This window comes from Laccaria bicolor, genomic scaffold (assembly GCF_000143565.1).
Source record: "Laccaria bicolor S238N-H82 LACBIscaffold_13 genomic scaffold, whole genome shotgun sequence".
NCBI classification, from domain to species: Eukaryota; Fungi; Basidiomycota; class Agaricomycetes; order Agaricales; family Hydnangiaceae; genus Laccaria; species Laccaria bicolor.
The window spans coordinates 933,956-952,120 of NW_001889884.1; the positions used below are offsets into that span (position 1 = coordinate 933,956).

The following is an 18,165-nucleotide window of genomic DNA, read 5'->3' on the forward strand; positions in this document are numbered from 1 at the left end:
ACTTTGTATCGCTCTTGGGCCGTACTCGCAACCATAGGCCTTGTCACTGCGAATAAGCGCGACCACGATGTTAGAGGAGAGTCATTCACCTGGAGGTTGCTGCCTGTTGCTGAGGCACACACGCAACGATGTAGGAGCAAGCAAGGGAGCAAGTAAGAAAGAAAGAGACAAGCAATCGATGGCAACTGGAATTTCGAATTATAAGGACTCCATTCGGCCATCTGCGGAGGAACACTTATGCCGTCGGCTCTCCGTATGTTATTCAAGAAGCATTCAGAAGGCTTTAGAAGGTCCATCTAGGTCCATCAAGATAAATGTGTTTTTCCTTGCAGGCAGGTGGAAAGATCCATAACTCGTGATCGGTAAGCCAGTTGTGATGCATCCGAGCCTGTTGACTCTTCGACAGTCAATCAAAAACATTCAATCGTACAAGCTTGACAACAAGTTACATCTAGACAAGGGCACCACAAGCCGCTCAACCACCAGTTGAATGGTGAAAGAGACGTTCATGTATCTAGAAAGCAAGTCGGGGTATGTTGAGACCCTAAACCCCACAGACGTTCCACCCCAAACAACTTTACCAGATCCTAGTCTCAAGGAGCAAATCACTGCTCCCCTCCAAGCCAATGCAAGCCTTCAAGAATCCCTCGAGCGCATTGCGCTGCCTGTTGAGACTGTTGACGACCTCAGTGCCTGTGAAGGTAAAGTGCGTTCAGAAAATTTCTTTAACGCGGAGGAAAGATGGAAGCTTACCAGGCTTGACGAGAGGAGCCTTCAACATATAAGAGAGGAGGGACAAGACAGAGTAGAGAGGCGCAAAGTCCTTCTGCTCGGCGGTGTTGCGGGTGACTTTGCGGTACTGAACTCGGGTGAGGAGTTCAGTGAGGATGGTCAAATCCAGGATGAGTGGTGTGGCGAGGAGGGAGTCCTGAGAAAAGAAAAAGGGATATTAGATTCGAGCGAAGACAGGTAAAAAATGAATACAGACCTCGCACTCATTGAAGATGTTGATAGTCGAGCGACCACCACAGAAAATCTCAGAGTAGTACTCGTCAATGGCGCGCTTGGAATCACCGACAGCAGGAACATATTTGATCACGACAATGTGGTCGGGATGCTCGCCCTTGCCAATAGGGACGCCTTTGGGTCCGACCTCAGGGGCCTTGTACAGAAGGCGGTTGGCATCAACCATGTCGTCGACGACGCTGCTCTTGCTGATCTCCTTGCTCCTGAATTGCCTTTCAGCGGACAAGTTGTGGCCATCATTGTTGCCGAGATGGTTGTAGGACGCAATAGAAAGAGGCTTGATGCCAGCGTTGACGAGGAACTCAGCAAGGACGGACTTGAGCTTGGTCTGACCGGACTTAAGATCATCACCACCAATGAAGGAGTGATGACGCTCAGCAAGCTCGATAGCTCCTGGAACAAAGGTGTTCTGGGGAGCACCGTTGACGAAGGGCTCACCTTCCAAGATGGCCGCAATGGCGAAGACAGTGGAGGGGGAGACCTCGGAGTGGGAGGACTTGATGGAAGCAAGGAGGTTGTCTGCAGTGTCGTTGACACCGGGGATGATGTCGCTGTAACGCTCCGTGTTGGCGGTCCAGAAGACGACAACTCGATCAAGCTCATTGTCCTTCTTGAACTTCCTGATATCCGCACGAATATGCTCAAGGTGTGCGGCCTTGTCAGTACCCGGAATCACGTTGTCAGCGCGAGCCTCCTGGTTCGCGGCAATGAAGTCGGGGTAGTAGATGGAAGGGAGGGGTTTGCCGAGCAGTGCCATATGGGGTGCGACTTGGCGCTGTAGGTCATAGTCAAGAACCTGCGCACGCTCCATGGCCTTGTCCATGGGAACTCCAGAGATATCCCAACCTCCAAGAACGAGGTCATTGGGATGAACCATGGGAAGAACGTCAGAGACGGGGACATGGACCTCCTTGCCCGAACCGGGCTCAGTGCCAATGCGAACCGTAGAAGCACGGAGCAGCGAACCAATGTAGTTGGGCTGCTGAACGCCGGCTTTGGTGTGCCAGATAATATTGTGGCGGTTGGCGAGGATGGTCGCGCAGAGGGTGGTGCCGTTATTGCCACCAATACCGATCATCATCAATCTAGGGAAACATCGCACCAAAAGTTAAACCTTAGTCAGAAAAAAAAACCTGATGCTTACCCAGTCTTTCCCGGAGTCCGCTTCGTTTGGAATTCATATTCCTCGACGGTCGGGGTGATGTTGAACTGACCATTCGTAACATCGACCTCAGCACCTCGATTGAAAAACTTGGCGGTGATGTGCTCGGCGGTGTAGAGGGTGTTCTCCGACCGAACGGTAATGGCCTGAGGGCGACGGGCCGCAGTTGGGTGAACTGGCAAGACGGACTCGAGCTCAGACTCAGGGGTGTTGTAACCCGAGGTGTTTGTTGAGAGGTTGGGTGCCATAGTGAGCTATGTAGATAAAGTTCCGGCGACGTGAAGGGGGAAATTAGAAACTGATAAGGAACCCGGAGGTCGTGTGTTTAATGCCTCTATGAGAGTTGTGGGAGCTGCAGAGCTGGTTCGAGTACATGCAGGTGACTCCTGAGTGTTGGTTTGTGCAAAACCTGAGAAACAGAGACGAGAGACGAGGTGGGTCAAGGGGCGAAGAGAGGGTAACGACGAGGAAGGTTCAGAGAGGCCGCGAGCGACGGTAACGGGAGAGCAAGAGGTTGAGTTCACCCTTAAATAACTTTTTTTTTTCGAAGTCCGTCCCGGGCCGGTATTTATCCGCAGGCACAACCAACATTTACGCCCCAGAAATCATAACGCCGTCTTCGGCCTGTCAACATTCCTGACATTTGAGGCCTTGAGGTCTTGAGGACGTATTCATTTGGCACAGTGAGTCAGTCCCTTGCATGATAAATACCCTGTTCCTGCACATCGTGTTGAAAAGGTACACCTTTAATCGAACGATTTCTGGGGAGCGACTCGGGGTAATTTCGTCAAGACGCCTTGAGGCTGGCGAATATTAATGGTCTCTGTGATATCGATTTCAAGAACAGGTGACGCTTGGGGATTGTGCCACATGCACTGACTGATGGTGTCAGGCAGATTTACGAATCAAATTGAAATCGAAGAGAGTGCACGAGGACTGAGGACAAAGAGATTATGCCAGAGAGTCACGAGAAATACCACTTGTGTCTCTTCCCTCGCCACCACCAGTCAGCTTAACGCAGTTCCTGAAAGTTTATCTGAGCATACCATCGAACATCCCGATCCCTTCGCGGTCTATCTTCACCAATCCGGTTGACACGGAGCTTTCACTTGATGACCATTACCGGGACGGCCAGTCAAACGTTGGCCAGAGTGTAGAACGGCGTTCGCCACTGTTCGCCTCTGGTCACGTCACGACCTCGTGTGCTGCCAAGAGCACCCTCGAACAATCCCTCCTCCCACTGGATATATACTGGTGACCTTAGCTTAATTCAAGTGAGTAAAGCGGCATCGTCAGATTGCGGTGGACAGAACTGACATAAATCCTGGGTGTGCCCAAAGGCATGTGATTCACCTAGATGCGTGCGTCAGCTGCCGAATTGATAACATGAAGGTCAGCGCTCAGCAGTATGAGCGTCGATGGAAGAAATCAAAGCAATTATTTAGAGCGGGATGCGGCTAAAACCTGTTACTAGTAAGCAAATCCCGGTAGTTTGATCTCTTTCTTGGCTGACCCTCTTGCAGTAAGTATTGTGCCTAATGACCCGGAAACATATACGCCTTCCCCGCTCACCAGGAGTCGAGATCAAATCTCAACGATAACAAAATGTGGTATAAGCCTGAGAGAGGTCTCCCTACCATGCAGGGCTTGAATCCCATTGGAACAGGCAGGCTGAGCGCCAAATTTATGGCTGGCGCTTTCACAGATACAAAGGCTGAATCTGGTCAACCTTGTTTATTCCCGTGTGTCCTCTGAAATGGATTATGAACGGTGCCACGCTGATTAAACAACTTGCATGGGAACCACCACCCATCCACTACAGCCTCAAACGCTATTTTAAAGTACACGTCCCCGCTATGGATGTTTTCCGATAAATGTAAGTAAGTCCGGAGTCCAAATACCACTTGGCATCTTGACTTCTTGAACGCTGTAGGGCCTTCCCGACTCTCCGCGGGGTCGATCGATATTTGGAATGATCCAGCTCTTTTGTTCGAAAACACCGGTTATGAGCTGTACACAATTCCTTCAGATCGTGCTTCAGCCGTTCCCAGGTAACCCAGACACATGCACGTTGCCTGATGCTGGATGCGGAAGCCTCAGCTGAAAATCTCTCGGGCAGCAGTCATGGCAAATTTGGGTGCGCGGCGTCAATTCCCAGCACCCCTCAGGAATCAAATATGATGTACGTCCCGTTTTCGCCTTTGCGACTCGTCCGGCGTCACCATTTATCCCAGTCAACGCCCAGACTGGCCGGTCCATCCTCAAACACTCAGCATGAATCCTCACTCTGCATCCAATTTGACGATGGGCTGTCAGCTTCTGTCGGATTGAGTTTTATATAGGACATCCCGATGCACCCGGCCTTCTTGAACTATTGCTGGGCGTATGCCTCATTCAACGACCTCTACCTTCGGATCACATCCGAGTCTAAGCGCACTAGAAACTTCGCGAAGCCTGCGCCCCATTATCCCCAATGACGTCCTTGAATGACGCCTTCTATCACGTCTTCCGAGAAAATAATTCTAAGGTTCGAGCGACTCATCTCGGTGGCAAGTAGCAGATCCCCGGCCTGTGCAGGACCTGCCATCTGTCAGTGGGGACTCTCGTCGACTTACTACATCAAAGGCTCTGAGGACCGTGAACTCGCTTTGCAACTCGAGGAGTACTAGTAACTCACCCATATTACACTATCACAGTGTGGGTGCTGGGCTCTAGTATTTAGTATATGTTCCACGGCGTTGTGGCCTTCAGCGGATTTTGAATTTCCTTCTGGCAGATGTAAGAGGAAACCTGGCAGAATGAGACCAGGCCGTGAGTCTGCACCGTCGTCAAAACTAGCGCTACCGACTCGGAAGCATCGTCACTTTGTCGGTTGGATCCTACCTAGCCACGTTCTCCGGCTTGAATATCCGAATAAAAATTCTAGGGTGCTCGGCGGTGACCAGACAAGCACCAGTGGACCGCTATGGGGCCGTTTTCGGGAAGCCAATAGAAAATTCTACATCATAAAGAAATCTACATTATCGCGCTTTTATCAGTGTATGACCGCGTATACATACGACAAGGACGGAACCGAGATCCTCTCAAACGCCTCTTTGAATGTCAGCGACGCCCTCCTCGCTCCACCAGGAAAAGGATGGACTTACTTATTTTGTTCTATGGATCCTCTCAAACACCTCCTTCGGCGCGACCATACCAACGTCGTATCGACGCGGTCTCTGGCATTCCACTCCAACCCCACACACCCCAATTCCGAGTCTCTAAGTGGCAATCTATTTTTATCCCATCCTGGAGATGGTACTCTAATATACATACACGTCAATATCTTGATACACGATTGGTTGAATAACAATGCGAGCGAGGTGAATGATTCCGAGTTGTATAATGGTGTCATGCACTGAAAATGAAAATTATTAACTTTCAAATCAAAGTCAAAGAAAGAAAGAAAAACGCACAAGTCAGGAACCGGCACCAAAAAATCCAACACGCTTATCTCCCCGCGCGTAGCCACCACCAACCTCCCCGAAGCAGGACAAAAATCATACAACACCCTGTCCTGCAACCCATACGTATACAGCGACTTCGTAACAGCCGAACATCCCTCCCCCTGTCGCCCTTCACTCCCCACTTCACTTCCTTCCTCACTAGCCTCGTCACTCCACACATCACCATAATCCTCCTCCTCCCCCTCCATCCTCATCAAGCTAGTCAAAACCTCCCCACTCAACGCCCACGACTGACTCAACTGGCCATGACAAATCGTCATAGGCGGTAACACAACCCTCGCATTAAACGGCACCCTCCTCCCCGCACTCGACCCATTAGCACCTGAATACACCTTCTCCACATCCATCGCGAACCTAAAAGGCTCCTTCGCGTCGGAGCCCGTCAGATCCAAATGTTCCATCTCGAGTTTGTATAATGACATGGCGAGGTTCCGGCCTATGGGCGTTGCGAGGCCTAGGTAAGTGGTGAATGCCGACTATCAATGGTGGAAATGTGGTTTAGGGAGGCCACCACCCTGCGGGTGCTGCTAAAAGGGGAGGGCGGCGGCGGGGATTTGGGTTGTTGAAGGGGTGGGTTATTTCCATGGGTGGTTGGGTTTGTATGAGGTTTGCGGTGAGGTTGGGGCATGGGGTGGGTGAAGGGCAAGCCGATGAGCAGGGCAAGGAGCAGGGCGAAGGACAGGGGTGGTTGGGGTGAGGAGGACGGAGATTGCGGTGTGTCGTAGGATGAGGAGCTGGTCTCCGAATATGATTGTCTGTAAAGGTATCATTGAGGTTGGGAGGAAATAAAGAGGGAGGAAAATACATACGTCGTATGCTGGATCTAGGCTTTCTAATTTCCATGTTACGGCGATGTTGGAAGTGAGATTCCATAGGCACATGTGCATCTCCTCATCCAGCAAGAACACACGATCTCCAGAAATTGCGTGTAGGTGGAGTGGCGCTTTCAAGCGCAGCTTTCTAATGAATTGGAACTGTGGCTTGAGCGCTGCGAGGTGAATCTCAGATACCTTTATCTACAACTTGTAAGCATCTGCCGCACCACCACGAAAGCAAAAAAAGAAAGCACATACCCATTCGCCACAATGACGCGTAGCCCACGGTAATCTGGCGCAGGCACTACGCCCCAAATCGACAAGTGAGCGCCGTCCTCAGAAGCATGCACCGCAAACGGCATTGTCGTCGTCATCTCTCGAGCTCCCTCCGTATTCAGATCTAAATCCCACCATGCTCCGTCAACAGGAACTTCCCCCCAGGAACGAGCACGATCTCCTAACAATCACCCTCATCCTCACACACAGGCACCTTTCCATACGGGTCAAACACGCGCGTGCGTGTGGCAAAGAGGGTGTTGGCGGGTGAAGACTTGATGAGCGCGGAGAAGCGCCATGGCGAGAGTGCGGCGTGATTCGGGGTGCCGTGCGGACATTGTGTCGATGGGGAAGGTAGGGGCGAAGAGACGGCGTGTGTGACGTGCGCCATGGAGTGCGGATCGCCCGACGGTGCGAGAGTAAACTGTAAGAGGCGGTGTGGACTGCTTTGCCTGTCTGGGGATGAGGTGAGTTCGGTAGAAATTGTAGATAGAGGCGAGAGAGGACGTACTCTTCGAAGAGAGATGATATCGAATGGGTGGATAGATGTTTGTATGAGGTAGATCCGGTAGTGGCCGAGTTGATTGGGGGTGAATGGTTCAGGAAGCCTAGAGTGTAGTTCTTGAACTTGAGAGGGCTGGTGTCCAGGAAGTCGTGGTTCTACGGAAGTGTGTCAGCAGGGTACTTATTAGAAAGAAGTGAACTGCAAGATACGAAATCGAAGTACTAACCTTCACCCCGAAAAGAATTCTTCCACTCGAAACATTGCGGGACCAGTAGCAAATGAGTACTGAGTACTGAGTGCTTGAGTAGTGAAGATGGCGATGTTGTCGAGCTAGTGGTTGAGATCAAGAGCTTTATTTGGCGACAACTAATATCACAACTATGCACGAAGTCTCATGTACAATCCAATAGCTATCAGCGAGAGTTTTCTTGTGTTTCCAACTGAATCTAAATGTAACCGTCTCTCACCACACTGGCAGAAGAGCAACACCAGACGCGCCGAATTGACCTTCCTCTCCTTCATCTATCCATTCGTCCATCATCCACCAACTCCGGCATCGAATACTCGAGCATGCCCCATAACAGTCTTCCAAGGTACAGCCTTCCAACGCCGTTAAGCCCGATAAAGCTCCAGAGCCTTCACACACTTCCCCGCCGCAATCGCGTACATCGCGGTTGAATGGGGGGAGAGCCCGCGCTCGATCACTTCCACGACCTCTCAGGGGTATAACGCCTCGTTGCCTTCGACCGAAATCACCACATACACAGCGGGCACCTGCCCAACCTATCTTCGCTTCTGCTCTCCTGTTTAAACGGCGTTGATTCGCCTTTCCTCCGCATAACCTTCAGAGCGTGTTGACGGTACGGAGCCGGCCGTCATTTGGGAGTACTTTCCCAGAGAGTCAGAGTCAGTTCCTGATCTACTCTTCCGATGGAGTAGGGCGAGGAATCTTCCCTAGGAAGAGGACGATCTGGACGGTGAGGATGCTTCATGTCGATTGAAGCACGGTGGTTCAGGTTTGGCAAAGAAAGAAGTCAAGAAAGCGAGTGGGGAACCAGATGCATCCGGCCCCTGCAAACTCCGCATTCGCCCTCTTTCGTCCTTTTTCGTCCGAGGGGATTCATTTGAACCTCGTCAACGACGCTTGTGGACATCGAACAAGACGAGAGCCTCGACCCTTCCATCGTACACCTCCATCAGATCCGCCCTCCACCTCGCACTGGGCCAAAGAAGGCGTGCGTCCGTACTGTGAAAAGCCCTCCCAACGATGGCATCGGTCGGGAGAGTGGTGAGGCGATTCATGAACTCTACGCCCGAGAGGGGGTGGGTGAGCAGTCGAAACTTGGAGGCAAGTAGGGCGGTGCCACTTCAGAGGACATTATCAGGGTCCTTGCAAAGTTAGGTCGTAGTTCGTTGCTGCTTGGAGGAAAGCAAGGGGGCGGATATGGGTGTGCGATGACGGCAGCCACATTGGGTGTCGTAGAATGATAGATAAACTAGCTTTCCGAACAGAATTTGGATGCAGAGTGAGGATTCATGCTGAGTGTCTGTCTACCATCAGGATCCCATGAGGAGGGACCAACCAAGTTGGCGACCTCCCTGAGAAACGATAGAGACGTTGACTCGTCAGCACCATCAATTGATAGACACGCTAAGTGGATGAAAGTAGGATGTGCCAGCGAAAAACGAGCGACGACTGGCGAAGGGGAGTTGTGGAAACGTGTTGGGGCAGAGCGAACGCCATGGAGGGGAGAACTTGACTCTTTCACTCAGATAGTGAGCGAGTTTCGCGAACCTCGGTCGCTGCATGCCGAGGGGGTGTTTTCGTCGGAGGAGAAGAGGTGGAAGGAACACGTTATGACTGTCGAAATGAGCTTGTATAGGACCAGCTGCATACCAAATCATCAGCTACCAACATGACAGAAAAGAAGACAAACTTGCTTGAGGGTTCCCTAAAGCCTCCCTTAGATAGATTCTCCCGTCGAATCAATCGATGGCTCCAAGTTTCGCGTCTCTTATTTGCGAGCACTCCCTCAAAACATCTGTCTTGACGAAGCAAATCAACTGTGTCGAGCTCTGCGTTTGAGCAACCGTGTCCCCGGAGCGGCGGAGCCGAGTTGGTTGCAGTTTGAGAATGGCTGTTCGAGCAAGCACAGAAGGCAAAAATTGAAATTGGCGCCTTCAGACACTGTCGCTTGTTCGACGATGAATCGGCGTCGACTGCGAGAAATGGTGACGCCAGAAGATTCGTAAAGATGAAAACGAGAACAGCTAGGTCGCATAGGGTATCCTGATTTCGGCGACTGAGGGGTGCTGGGACTTGATGCCGTGCAGCTAAATCTGCCAGGACTGCTACCCGAAAGATTGTCAGCCGATGGTTCTGCATCCACAGAGTTCATTACATACCTTAATTCCCAAGAAACTCTTGAGGGATGCTCGCTGCCCTATGAATTCATGATGACGCGGAGCCCAATCGAAACACCGCCCAGCACCCAATAACGCCTTCAACGCCCCAGGTCGACCTCGTTCCTTTGGCGCAAACCAGGTAAGTGCCAGACAGAGCCAACATGCAAGAAAGTCGAGCCGACCCACCGAAGAGGGCGATATTGACGAGGAATGAGACAGGCAAAGACGAGGACTGAAGCAGGAAGCTCAGGCACATGAGCACTAGATAAAAATATAACACGCGTTCACTTCGTGGTGTAATTGGGGGTCTTCTGGCCTACAGGCGCTCTCCATCTCTTCCTTCCCCCATCCTGAACCTCTCTACCTTCGGTATCTCAACATGAGCGGAACGAACGTTTTTGCGGGCGCTCACAACTTTGTTGCTAGCGACATCACGGTGAATGCAGCTAAGATAGTGAGTGGAATGTTTATTAGATGTCCATCAGGCAAGCTGAGGGCGTTGGATCTCTTGCAGATCAACATCCATACCAATTATCAGACGTACCAATTTGCCTGCTCCGACGCACGGAGTCACGAAATCGGCACACATGCCTCATGCCCCGAGGCGCGCCCCCCTGCTCAGTATCTAAACGCCCCAGACAGTGCAGCGGTTCCCACCTTAATTGAAACGACTCCTTTCCTTTCAAGCGACATCGCCGCCGCCGCCCAAATCGCTCTCGTGATTCATCAATCTCTCAGCGATAGCAAAGGGGCTCCGTATGAGCTTAACTGCTTCGTCGACGAGCTACGTTCTTTCGCCGACGCCTTGCTTTCGCTTTCCGAGATAGTCCGTGAGATTGAACTGCAACCCCTTGGCCCAATAACCATGAATATCATATACGAAGCTGCGACCTGCCTTGATTTCGTGAAGAAGGTCAGAGATGGTATCGAACCATACGAGACAGCTTTTGCGGCAGGGCGAGGTTCCTTCAGGAAAGTTTGGTACAAAGTCTGCTGGGGCGTTTTCAGGCCAAAGGAAATTACGACGCTGCGGAAGAAGCTTTCTCAGCGTACGCAGAAGATCGCAATCTGGGTGGGCGTATTGGGAATGTAAGCGCTGACTGCCAGTCCCTACCATCACTCACAGCGCTCTAGTTTCTTGACTTCCAACTACGGCAAAACCGTCGCGTCGATCGAGACAAGAACAAATGACCTACTCATGGTACATAAAAACATAGCTCCATCCGTTTCGTACGGCGTTGGGAATACGGTGATTTTGACGGATGCATTCGGGAAGCCGATACCGTTGGCAATGGACTACTATTGCTCGCCAGAGGTGTGCCACATAGACCTATGTCCGACTTGTACTAACATCACGCATAGGCCCTCCATAACTTCCTGATGTTCCACTTCAAGGACAAGATTGGGTTGGAGTATGTTGAGAGACATGAGTACAGCATTTCTACCGTGGACGGAAAGACGATCATGAAGTCTGATTATGCGGCATGGAGATCCATTGTGAAAGAAGGCGCAGTACTCGTCATGAGTATTCTGATTAGAATACAACTGGAGTCAGGGAGTGCTAAAGACCAGAGAAACACTTGCCCACGGTGTTTTAGGACTGATGTTGGTGTGATGCGGGACCAAGGGTGGTTAGAGTGGTAAGCATGATCTGGCTATTTGAATTTTTATTCAATCATCCTGACATATACACTGGAGTCGGCGTTGTGGACGACGCTTTGGCTGGGTTAACAGGGTGGAGCATGTGCGTGCATCGAAAGTGCCACCAAAGGATCAAAGCATAGTTGATTTTCGGAATCTCCAAGTGATCCCAGTCCGAATGGTAATTAAATTCATTTTGGGAGGATTGATGGACAGGCAAACTAACCTGACCTCTGCTTTCTCATTCCCAGAGTGTATGTGAACTTGATGCTTTGACTCTGACCATGCCTCTGACCATGTGTCTTGCTTTCCCATATCCAGGCTGTATGTGAACTTGTTGATTTGACTCTGACCATGCCTCTGACCATGTGTCTTGCTTTCCCATATCCAGGCTGTATGTGAACTTGTTGATTTGACTCTGACCATGCCTCTGACCATCTGTCTTGCTTTCTCATTTCCAGCTGTATGTGAACTTGTTGATTTGACTCTGACCATGCCTCTGATCTCTGTCTTGCTTTCTCATTCCCAGTGGGTATGTGAACTTGTTGATTTGACTCTGACCATGCCTCTGACTATCTGTTTTGCTTTCCCATTTTCAGCTGTATGTGAACATGTTGATTTGACTCTGACCATGCCTCTGACCATCTGTTTTGCTTTCCCGTTTCCAGCTGTATGTGAACTTGTTGATTTGACTCTGACCATGCCTCTGACCATCTGTCTTGCTTTCTCCTTTCCAGGCTGTATGTGAACTTGTTGATTTGACTCTGACCATGCCTCTGACCATCTGTCTTGCTTTCTCCTTTCCAGCTGTATGTGAACTTGTTGATTTGACTCTGACCATGCCTCTGACCATCTGTCTTGCTTTCTCATTCCCAGTGTATACTTGTTAATTTGACTCTGACCATGCTTCTGACTATCCATCTTGCTTTCCCATTTCCAGTCTGCATGTGACTTGTAGATTTGACTCTGACCATGCCTCTGACCATCCGTCTTGCTTTCCCATTTCCAGCTGGTATGTGAACATGTTGATTTGACTCTGACCATGCCTCTGACCATCTGTCTTGCTTTCTCATTTCCAGCTTGTATGTGAACTTGTTGATTTGACTCTGACCATGCCTCTGACCATCTGTCTTGCTTTCTCCTTCCCAGTCTGTATGTGAACTTGTTGATTTGACTCTGACCATGCTTCTGACCATCTGTCTTGCTTTCTCCTTTCCAGGGGTATGTGAACTTGTTGATTTGACTCTGACCATGCCTCTGACCATCTGTCTTGCTTCTTTTTCCAGCTGTATGTGAGCTTGTTCATTTGACTCTGACCATGACTTCTGATCATCTGTCTTGCTTTGTCCTTCCCAGTTTGATTAATTTGACTCTGACCATGCTTCTGACTATCCATCTTGCTTTCCCATTTCCAGTATGCATGTAAACATGTTAGATTTGACTCTGACCATGCCTCTTCCCATCTGTCTTGCTTTCTCGTTTCCAGTGTATATGTCAACTTGTTTATTTGACTCTGGCTATGCTTCTGACCATCTGATCTTGCTTTCTTATTTCCAGTGTATGTGGACTTGTTAATTTGACTCTGACCATTCCTCTGACCATCCATCTTGCTTCCTCATTTTCTGGGGTATGTAAACTTGTTGCTTTGGCACTGACTGCACTGCTTACCTTCCGCCTCATTTTTTTTTTCACTTTCTGACATTAAGTGAACTTGTATATATCTAAAAAGCCTTTTTACATTAATTTCACTGGGTATGTATTTAAATGTCAGTTTTGCTGATTTCCTTGTGTTCACCTGTTATTCAATCTTAAATCTAAGTATGTTGATAACCTTTACATTTATTTTTATTTACACATTCTCTTATTGCAATTTTCAATAATGATGACATTTTGAACTAAAAAGTTTGAACTCTGGTCAGGTCATTTGACTTGTGAGAAGTCCAACTCCATGTCCAACTACGATTCTGACAATGAAGAGCATGAAAATGATGGCTGTAGGTTCTGATTCTACATCCCACATCAGGAAAATCACTTTCTTCCTGGGACAAACATGTTTGTAAGCTTTTTCCCAGGGTGTCACAAGGCATCACAGGATGTCCTAGGGCAACCTGAACTGTCCTGAAATAACCTGAAACTACTAGTACACTAGATTTTAATAAAAGAACATTCCTTATTGTATATGAGTTATCGAGTTTAAACTATGTTTACTCAAGTCCAATGAATGCTGTCCAAAGCTTGAGTTACACGCGTACAACACTGTCATCACATTCACCAACACATGACTTCTGAGCCGCTGCTCACTTGCCCGCTGGCAAACTTCGCAATCCATGCTTGGAACACAGTTTATTTTAGACTTGCACCGCTAGTTGAGGAGTGAGATGAAACACCCCTTTCCATAATGCTCTTGTTTCAACTCTCACTCCCTCAGCTAGGTGCAATTTTTCATCTTCATTTGCAAGGCTCTCATTACAATAGCTCACTCCCACTTTATAGTTTAAAGCTGTCTTTATTTTTCATCAATAAAATACTGCGTATTCATTGTGCCTCATTTCAACTCCTATGAGTGACGGTCATGCCATATACTTCACATCTGCAGAACCTGGACACGAGTCCTCCGATACTACTGGAGTGGATGCAGGAAGACAAGGTTCCTCTGCTACTGTCGACTTGAATGCAGGACTATCTGGAGGAGAACATACCTCAGAAGATCAAGGGAACCCCAATGTTACTCAGGAGACTGCAGATGGAGACACCAATGTTATCCTTGCGGGAATGTCTGGGAATGGACAACAACAACCGAGTCCAGGGCGCAACAAACCAAATGCGGGAGACCCACAAAATGACAATTCGCCCTTTGAGCAGGAATCTATCAACCTCATGGACAACATCATTGAAAGCTTTCAGAGAAAGGAGGTTATGAAGCTCAAAGCCCTATCAACGAGTGGTCCCTACCACTTTTATGATAAAACACTGGCAGCTGCCAGCACAGCGATTTGGTCACTGCCTAGCTTTTTTATGAAATGAAATACATGGACAAGGCTTATGAAATGCATCTCATTTCTTCCCAAGGCTTTATATCATTGCAATTTCATTTCTATTTCTTTCCTCCCCAGGATCTCATTTCATTTTTTTCCCTCACTTTATTTCATTCCTGTCTAGCACTATTTTTCATTGCAATATTTTGGTATTTCATTTCTGCCTAGTACTATTTTTCATTGCAATATTTTGGTATTTCAATTCTGCCTAGCACTATTTTTCATTGTGATATTTTGGTATTTCAATTCTGCCTAGCACTATTTTTCACTGCAATATTTTGGTATTTCATTCCTCTCTAGCTCTGTTTTTCATTGCTTGCCTAGGGCAATATTTTTGTTATTTCATTCCTGCTTAGCATTATTTTTCATTGCTTGCCTAGGGCATATTTCATTCCTCCCTATGGCCATTTATCATTGCTAGCTCAGGGTGATATTTCATTTCTAGGGCTATTTTTTTATTGCTTGCCCAGGGCGATATTTTTGGTATTTCATTCCTGCCTAGGTGAAAAACAGAGTAGGGATGATGACACCTGGGAGGGTAGTCACATGACCAATTACCAAAAATGGTCAAAAATGAAAGTTATAAGGTAGCGGACAGCCATACCTTGCTAACGTCACGTGCTGAGCGTGACAGCCTCCAAAACGGTCAATTTTTTACAGATTGCTCTTCAATCTAGTTAGCACACGGTTTGTAGCTAATCAGGCCAGAACTTATTGTAGATATTAGTGTCAATTTATATTTGTGGGTAAAATTTTGGCGCAAAAGCAAAATCTCGAGAAGTAGATCCAAAAATGGCACATCATGTCGCGTCAATATTGGCAATACATCCGCGCACCCTCCGTTATCTGTCCTAACCTCAACACACATGCCACCACTATGGAAGGCACTTGTTGCACAACTTGCAAGTATGGGGAAGGGCCCTGGAAAGAGAACAAATCCATGGGAAATGGATGAGAATTCGGTGAAGAGAAAAAAGCTCACAGGTGGTAAAAAGGTGAGGCTAAAGATCCATCTTAAATATGTTCTGTCGCATTTAAGCTGTTTAGAATGGCGTTACGACAGATAAACCTTCAAAAAACGCGTCAGAAAACGTGTCGGCTGCACAGAAACAGAACATTGACGTGTCAGGGTCGGACCCCACATTACGGCTGTCTTCTGTGATGAACCAGGGTCAAAGTCAACAGGATTGCATTGACATGTTCCTTGGTTCCTTTCAATGCCAGATCCCTGTACCCCATACAGCGGACCTTATGGCACCCAGATATCAATCATTCCAGATCGAGAAACCTGTGTCAGAGTTTTTCACAGGTACCTACCCCTGGGATGAAAAGGATCAGGATGCCGACAAGGAAGAGGCCCATTCCCTGGATGTAGAGGATGAAGAAATAGGTGAAGATGCAGGTAAAATAGATCTTCGAGCTATTGGAAAATTTGAAATCACTCACATATTGTTTCATGAAGACCTCCCAGAAATGAAAGAAATTCGAGATGGGAAGCAACGCCAAGCCCCTACGTTAGACCAAGCCAGGGCCGCCCTGAAAGATTTGAAAGAGATTCTTGATCCCCCACGAAAAACAGGTGCTGGACACAAAGATCCCAGCCTGGATCTCTTTGTCCGAAAAAAGGTCCAAGGCATGGTCAGCATGCTGAATTTTTACACAATCCCCCACTCACATACATACGGAAAATGGGGTGCATCTGCCCTCCAAGCTACTGTCTCTATGGGGAGAGGTCGTTATTGCACGCGTCAACTTACTGCACTGGTGCGGAAATTCCTGGATGATCATACCTTTCTTCCGGTTAATCCCTATGGAGATTGGAACCAATCAATGCTCATTGATGAGGATTTATCCCTGGACATCAATTTGTATCTCCAAGAAATCAGAAAGGATGTCTCAGCAAAGAAGGTGGTCAGTTTTCTTGCTCAGGAAGAGGTGAAACAGAAACATGGCATTACCAAAGCGATTTCTGAATGGACGGCGCGTTGATACCTGAATGCGCTGGGTTACTGATTCCGCACTGCAAAGAAAGGTCAATATGCAGATGGTCATGAGCGCGAGGATGTCGTTTATTACCAGGACCACACTTTCTTATGTAGTGTGCGCTTTTTCATCAGAAAAGTTTGCAGTGTCTGCTTTTTGAGACTACAAAAGTTTGTAGTATCCGCTTTCTGAGACTACAAGAGATTGTAGTGTGCACTTTTTCATTAGAAAAGTTTGTAGTGTCTGCTTTTTGAGACTACAAAAGTTTTTACTTGACATGTAGTTTATGGTGTCCTTGGCTCTGTCTAGGTTATGGGGATGAGGTTGAAGGATTAACATGATCTTACTTACATATTGCCAGTGCTGCTGCATTAGTTTTTGACATCATGCACAAGTTGTCTTTCACATTAGGAAAGGCTATCCTATGCCTTCATATTGATACCTACTGTTCTGTCCTATTTCAAAACATAGTTATAAGGTCATGGGGATATGGCTGAAGGATTGACATGACCTCACATATTGCAATTGCCACATCATCACTTTTTCACATCATGCCCAAGTTGGCTTTCAAGCCAGAGGAGGCCATTCATGTGTGAAAGCAGACAGACAGTAACTATCAATGTGAAAGCAGAGAATAGCCTGTCCTGATGTGAAACACAACTTGGGCATGATGTCAAAAAGTGGTGATGTGGCAATAGCAATATGTAAAGTCATGTCAATCCTTCAGCTATATCCCCACATGAACTTATAATAATTATGTTTTCAGATAGGACAGTGGGTATCAATATGAAGGCATAGGATAGCCTTTCCTAATGTGAAAGACAACTTGTGCATGATGTCAAAAACTAATGCAGCAGCACTGGCAATATGTAAGTAAGATCATGTTAATCCTTCAACCTCATCCCCATAACCTAGACAGAGCCAAGGACACCATAAACTACATGTCAAGTAAAAATGTTTGTAGTCTCAAAAAGCAGACACTACAAACTTTTCTAATGAAAAAGTGCACACTACAAACTCTTGTAGTCTCAGAAAGCAGATACTACAAACTTTTGTAGTCTCAAAAAGCAGACACTGCAAACTTTTCTGATGAAAAAGCGCACACTACAAACCTTTGTAGTCTCAAAAAGTGGATACTACAAACTTTTCTAATGAAAAAGCGCACACTACAAACCTTTGTAGTCTCAAAAAGCAGATACTACAAACTTTTCTAATGAAAAAGTGCACACTACAAACTTTTGTAGTCTCAAAAAGCGGACACTACTAACTTTTCTAATGAAAAAGCGCACACTTTGTAGTCAAAAAAAGTGGAGACTACAAACTTTCCTAATGGAAAAGTGCACACCAAACTTTTGTAGTGCCAAAAGGCAGACACTACAAACCTTTCTAAGGAAAAAATGAACACTACAAAATTTTGTAATGATGAAAAGTGGACACAACAAACTTTGTAGTCTTGGATAAGCTTTTAACCCTAACTTTGTAGTCTAAGTCCAAAGCTTTTGTAGTCTAAGTCCGACTTTTGTAGTCTTTTGTAGTCTATCAGTAAACTTTGTAGTCTATGGTAGACTCTTATAGTCAGTCAGTGTCAATTTCTTTTCTAGGGCATGCACCTTCCTTTTTTGGTCATTTTTTCCCATGATACAATAATTGTAGCCCTTTCTTTTAGCTTTCTAAATATACTGAAATCATGTTGTTTGGTTTTGTTTTCATAGGGAAAAACACAAAAAACAAAAACAACGCGACGCTTTTGAAAATCCTTCACCTCATATCTCCACAATGGGAGCACTTCAGAATATATTCGAACAGATTG

The 18,165-nt window shown here is 47.4% G+C and overlaps 6 protein-coding genes across 6 annotated transcripts; 3 read left to right on the top strand and 3 right to left on the bottom strand.

Annotated features, from left to right (window-relative positions):
- Positions 1-577: 577 nt before the first annotated feature.
- LACBIDRAFT_298257 (uncharacterized protein) lies at positions 578-2,670 on the bottom strand (the record flags this gene model as incomplete). Its single annotated transcript, XM_001881668.1, has 4 exons — positions 2,171-2,670; positions 989-2,111; positions 754-928; positions 578-693 (listed from the first exon to the last, which is right to left on the bottom strand). The coding sequence occupies exons 1-4, from the start codon at positions 2,434-2,436 to the stop codon at positions 578-580; spliced, it is 1,680 nt and encodes a 559-aa protein (XP_001881703.1). The 5' UTR covers positions 2,437-2,670.
- Positions 2,671-5,110: 2,440 nt separating this feature from the next.
- LACBIDRAFT_294495 (uncharacterized protein) lies at positions 5,111-8,492 on the bottom strand (the record flags this gene model as incomplete). Its single annotated transcript, XM_001881669.1, has 10 exons — positions 7,937-8,492; positions 7,517-7,668; positions 7,297-7,445; positions 6,990-7,209; positions 6,768-6,909; positions 6,209-6,449; positions 5,834-6,170; positions 5,504-5,585; positions 5,335-5,460; positions 5,111-5,186 (listed from the first exon to the last, which is right to left on the bottom strand). The coding sequence occupies exons 1-10, from the start codon at positions 7,957-7,959 to the stop codon at positions 5,111-5,113; spliced, it is 1,548 nt and encodes a 515-aa protein (XP_001881704.1). The 5' UTR covers positions 7,960-8,492.
- A 425-nt stretch (positions 8,493-8,917) lies between these two features.
- On the bottom strand, positions 8,918-9,572 carry LACBIDRAFT_298264 (uncharacterized protein; the record flags this gene model as incomplete). The annotated part of the gene is made up of 2 exons (XM_001881670.1): positions 8,918-9,179; positions 9,232-9,572. One exon carries the CDS (start codon positions 9,570-9,572, stop codon positions 9,351-9,353), a length of 222 nt encoding a protein of 73 aa, XP_001881705.1. The 3' UTR covers positions 8,918-9,179; positions 9,232-9,350.
- Positions 9,573-10,075: 503 nt separating this feature from the next.
- LACBIDRAFT_327702 (uncharacterized protein) lies at positions 10,076-13,449 on the top strand (the record flags this gene model as incomplete). The annotated part of the gene is given in 21 exon segments (XM_001881503.1): positions 10,076-10,150; positions 10,235-10,785; positions 10,831-11,011; positions 11,059-11,336; positions 11,431-11,440; positions 11,589-11,661; positions 11,729-11,731; positions 11,799-11,869; positions 11,937-11,938; positions 12,006-12,007; positions 12,075-12,077; positions 12,296-12,349; positions 12,417-12,419; positions 12,487-12,489; positions 12,557-12,558; positions 12,624-12,625; positions 12,895-12,964; positions 13,067-13,089; positions 13,109-13,155; positions 13,257-13,335; positions 13,410-13,449. The coding sequence occupies 21 exon segments, from the start codon at positions 10,076-10,078 to the stop codon at positions 13,447-13,449; spliced, it is 1,572 nt and encodes a 523-aa protein (XP_001881538.1).
- A 286-nt stretch (positions 13,450-13,735) lies between these two features.
- LACBIDRAFT_327703 (uncharacterized protein) lies at positions 13,736-14,361 on the top strand (the record flags this gene model as incomplete). Its single annotated transcript, XM_001881504.1, has 2 exons — positions 13,736-13,769; positions 13,934-14,361. 2 exons carry the CDS (start codon positions 13,736-13,738, stop codon positions 14,359-14,361), a joined length of 462 nt encoding a protein of 153 aa, XP_001881539.1.
- Positions 14,362-15,238: 877 nt separating this feature from the next.
- Positions 15,239-16,361, top strand: LACBIDRAFT_327704 (uncharacterized protein; the record flags this gene model as incomplete). Its single annotated transcript, XM_001881505.1, has 2 exons — positions 15,239-15,367; positions 15,420-16,361. The coding sequence occupies 2 exons, from the start codon at positions 15,239-15,241 to the stop codon at positions 16,359-16,361; spliced, it is 1,071 nt and encodes a 356-aa protein (XP_001881540.1).
- Positions 16,362-18,165: the final 1,804 nt, after the last annotated feature.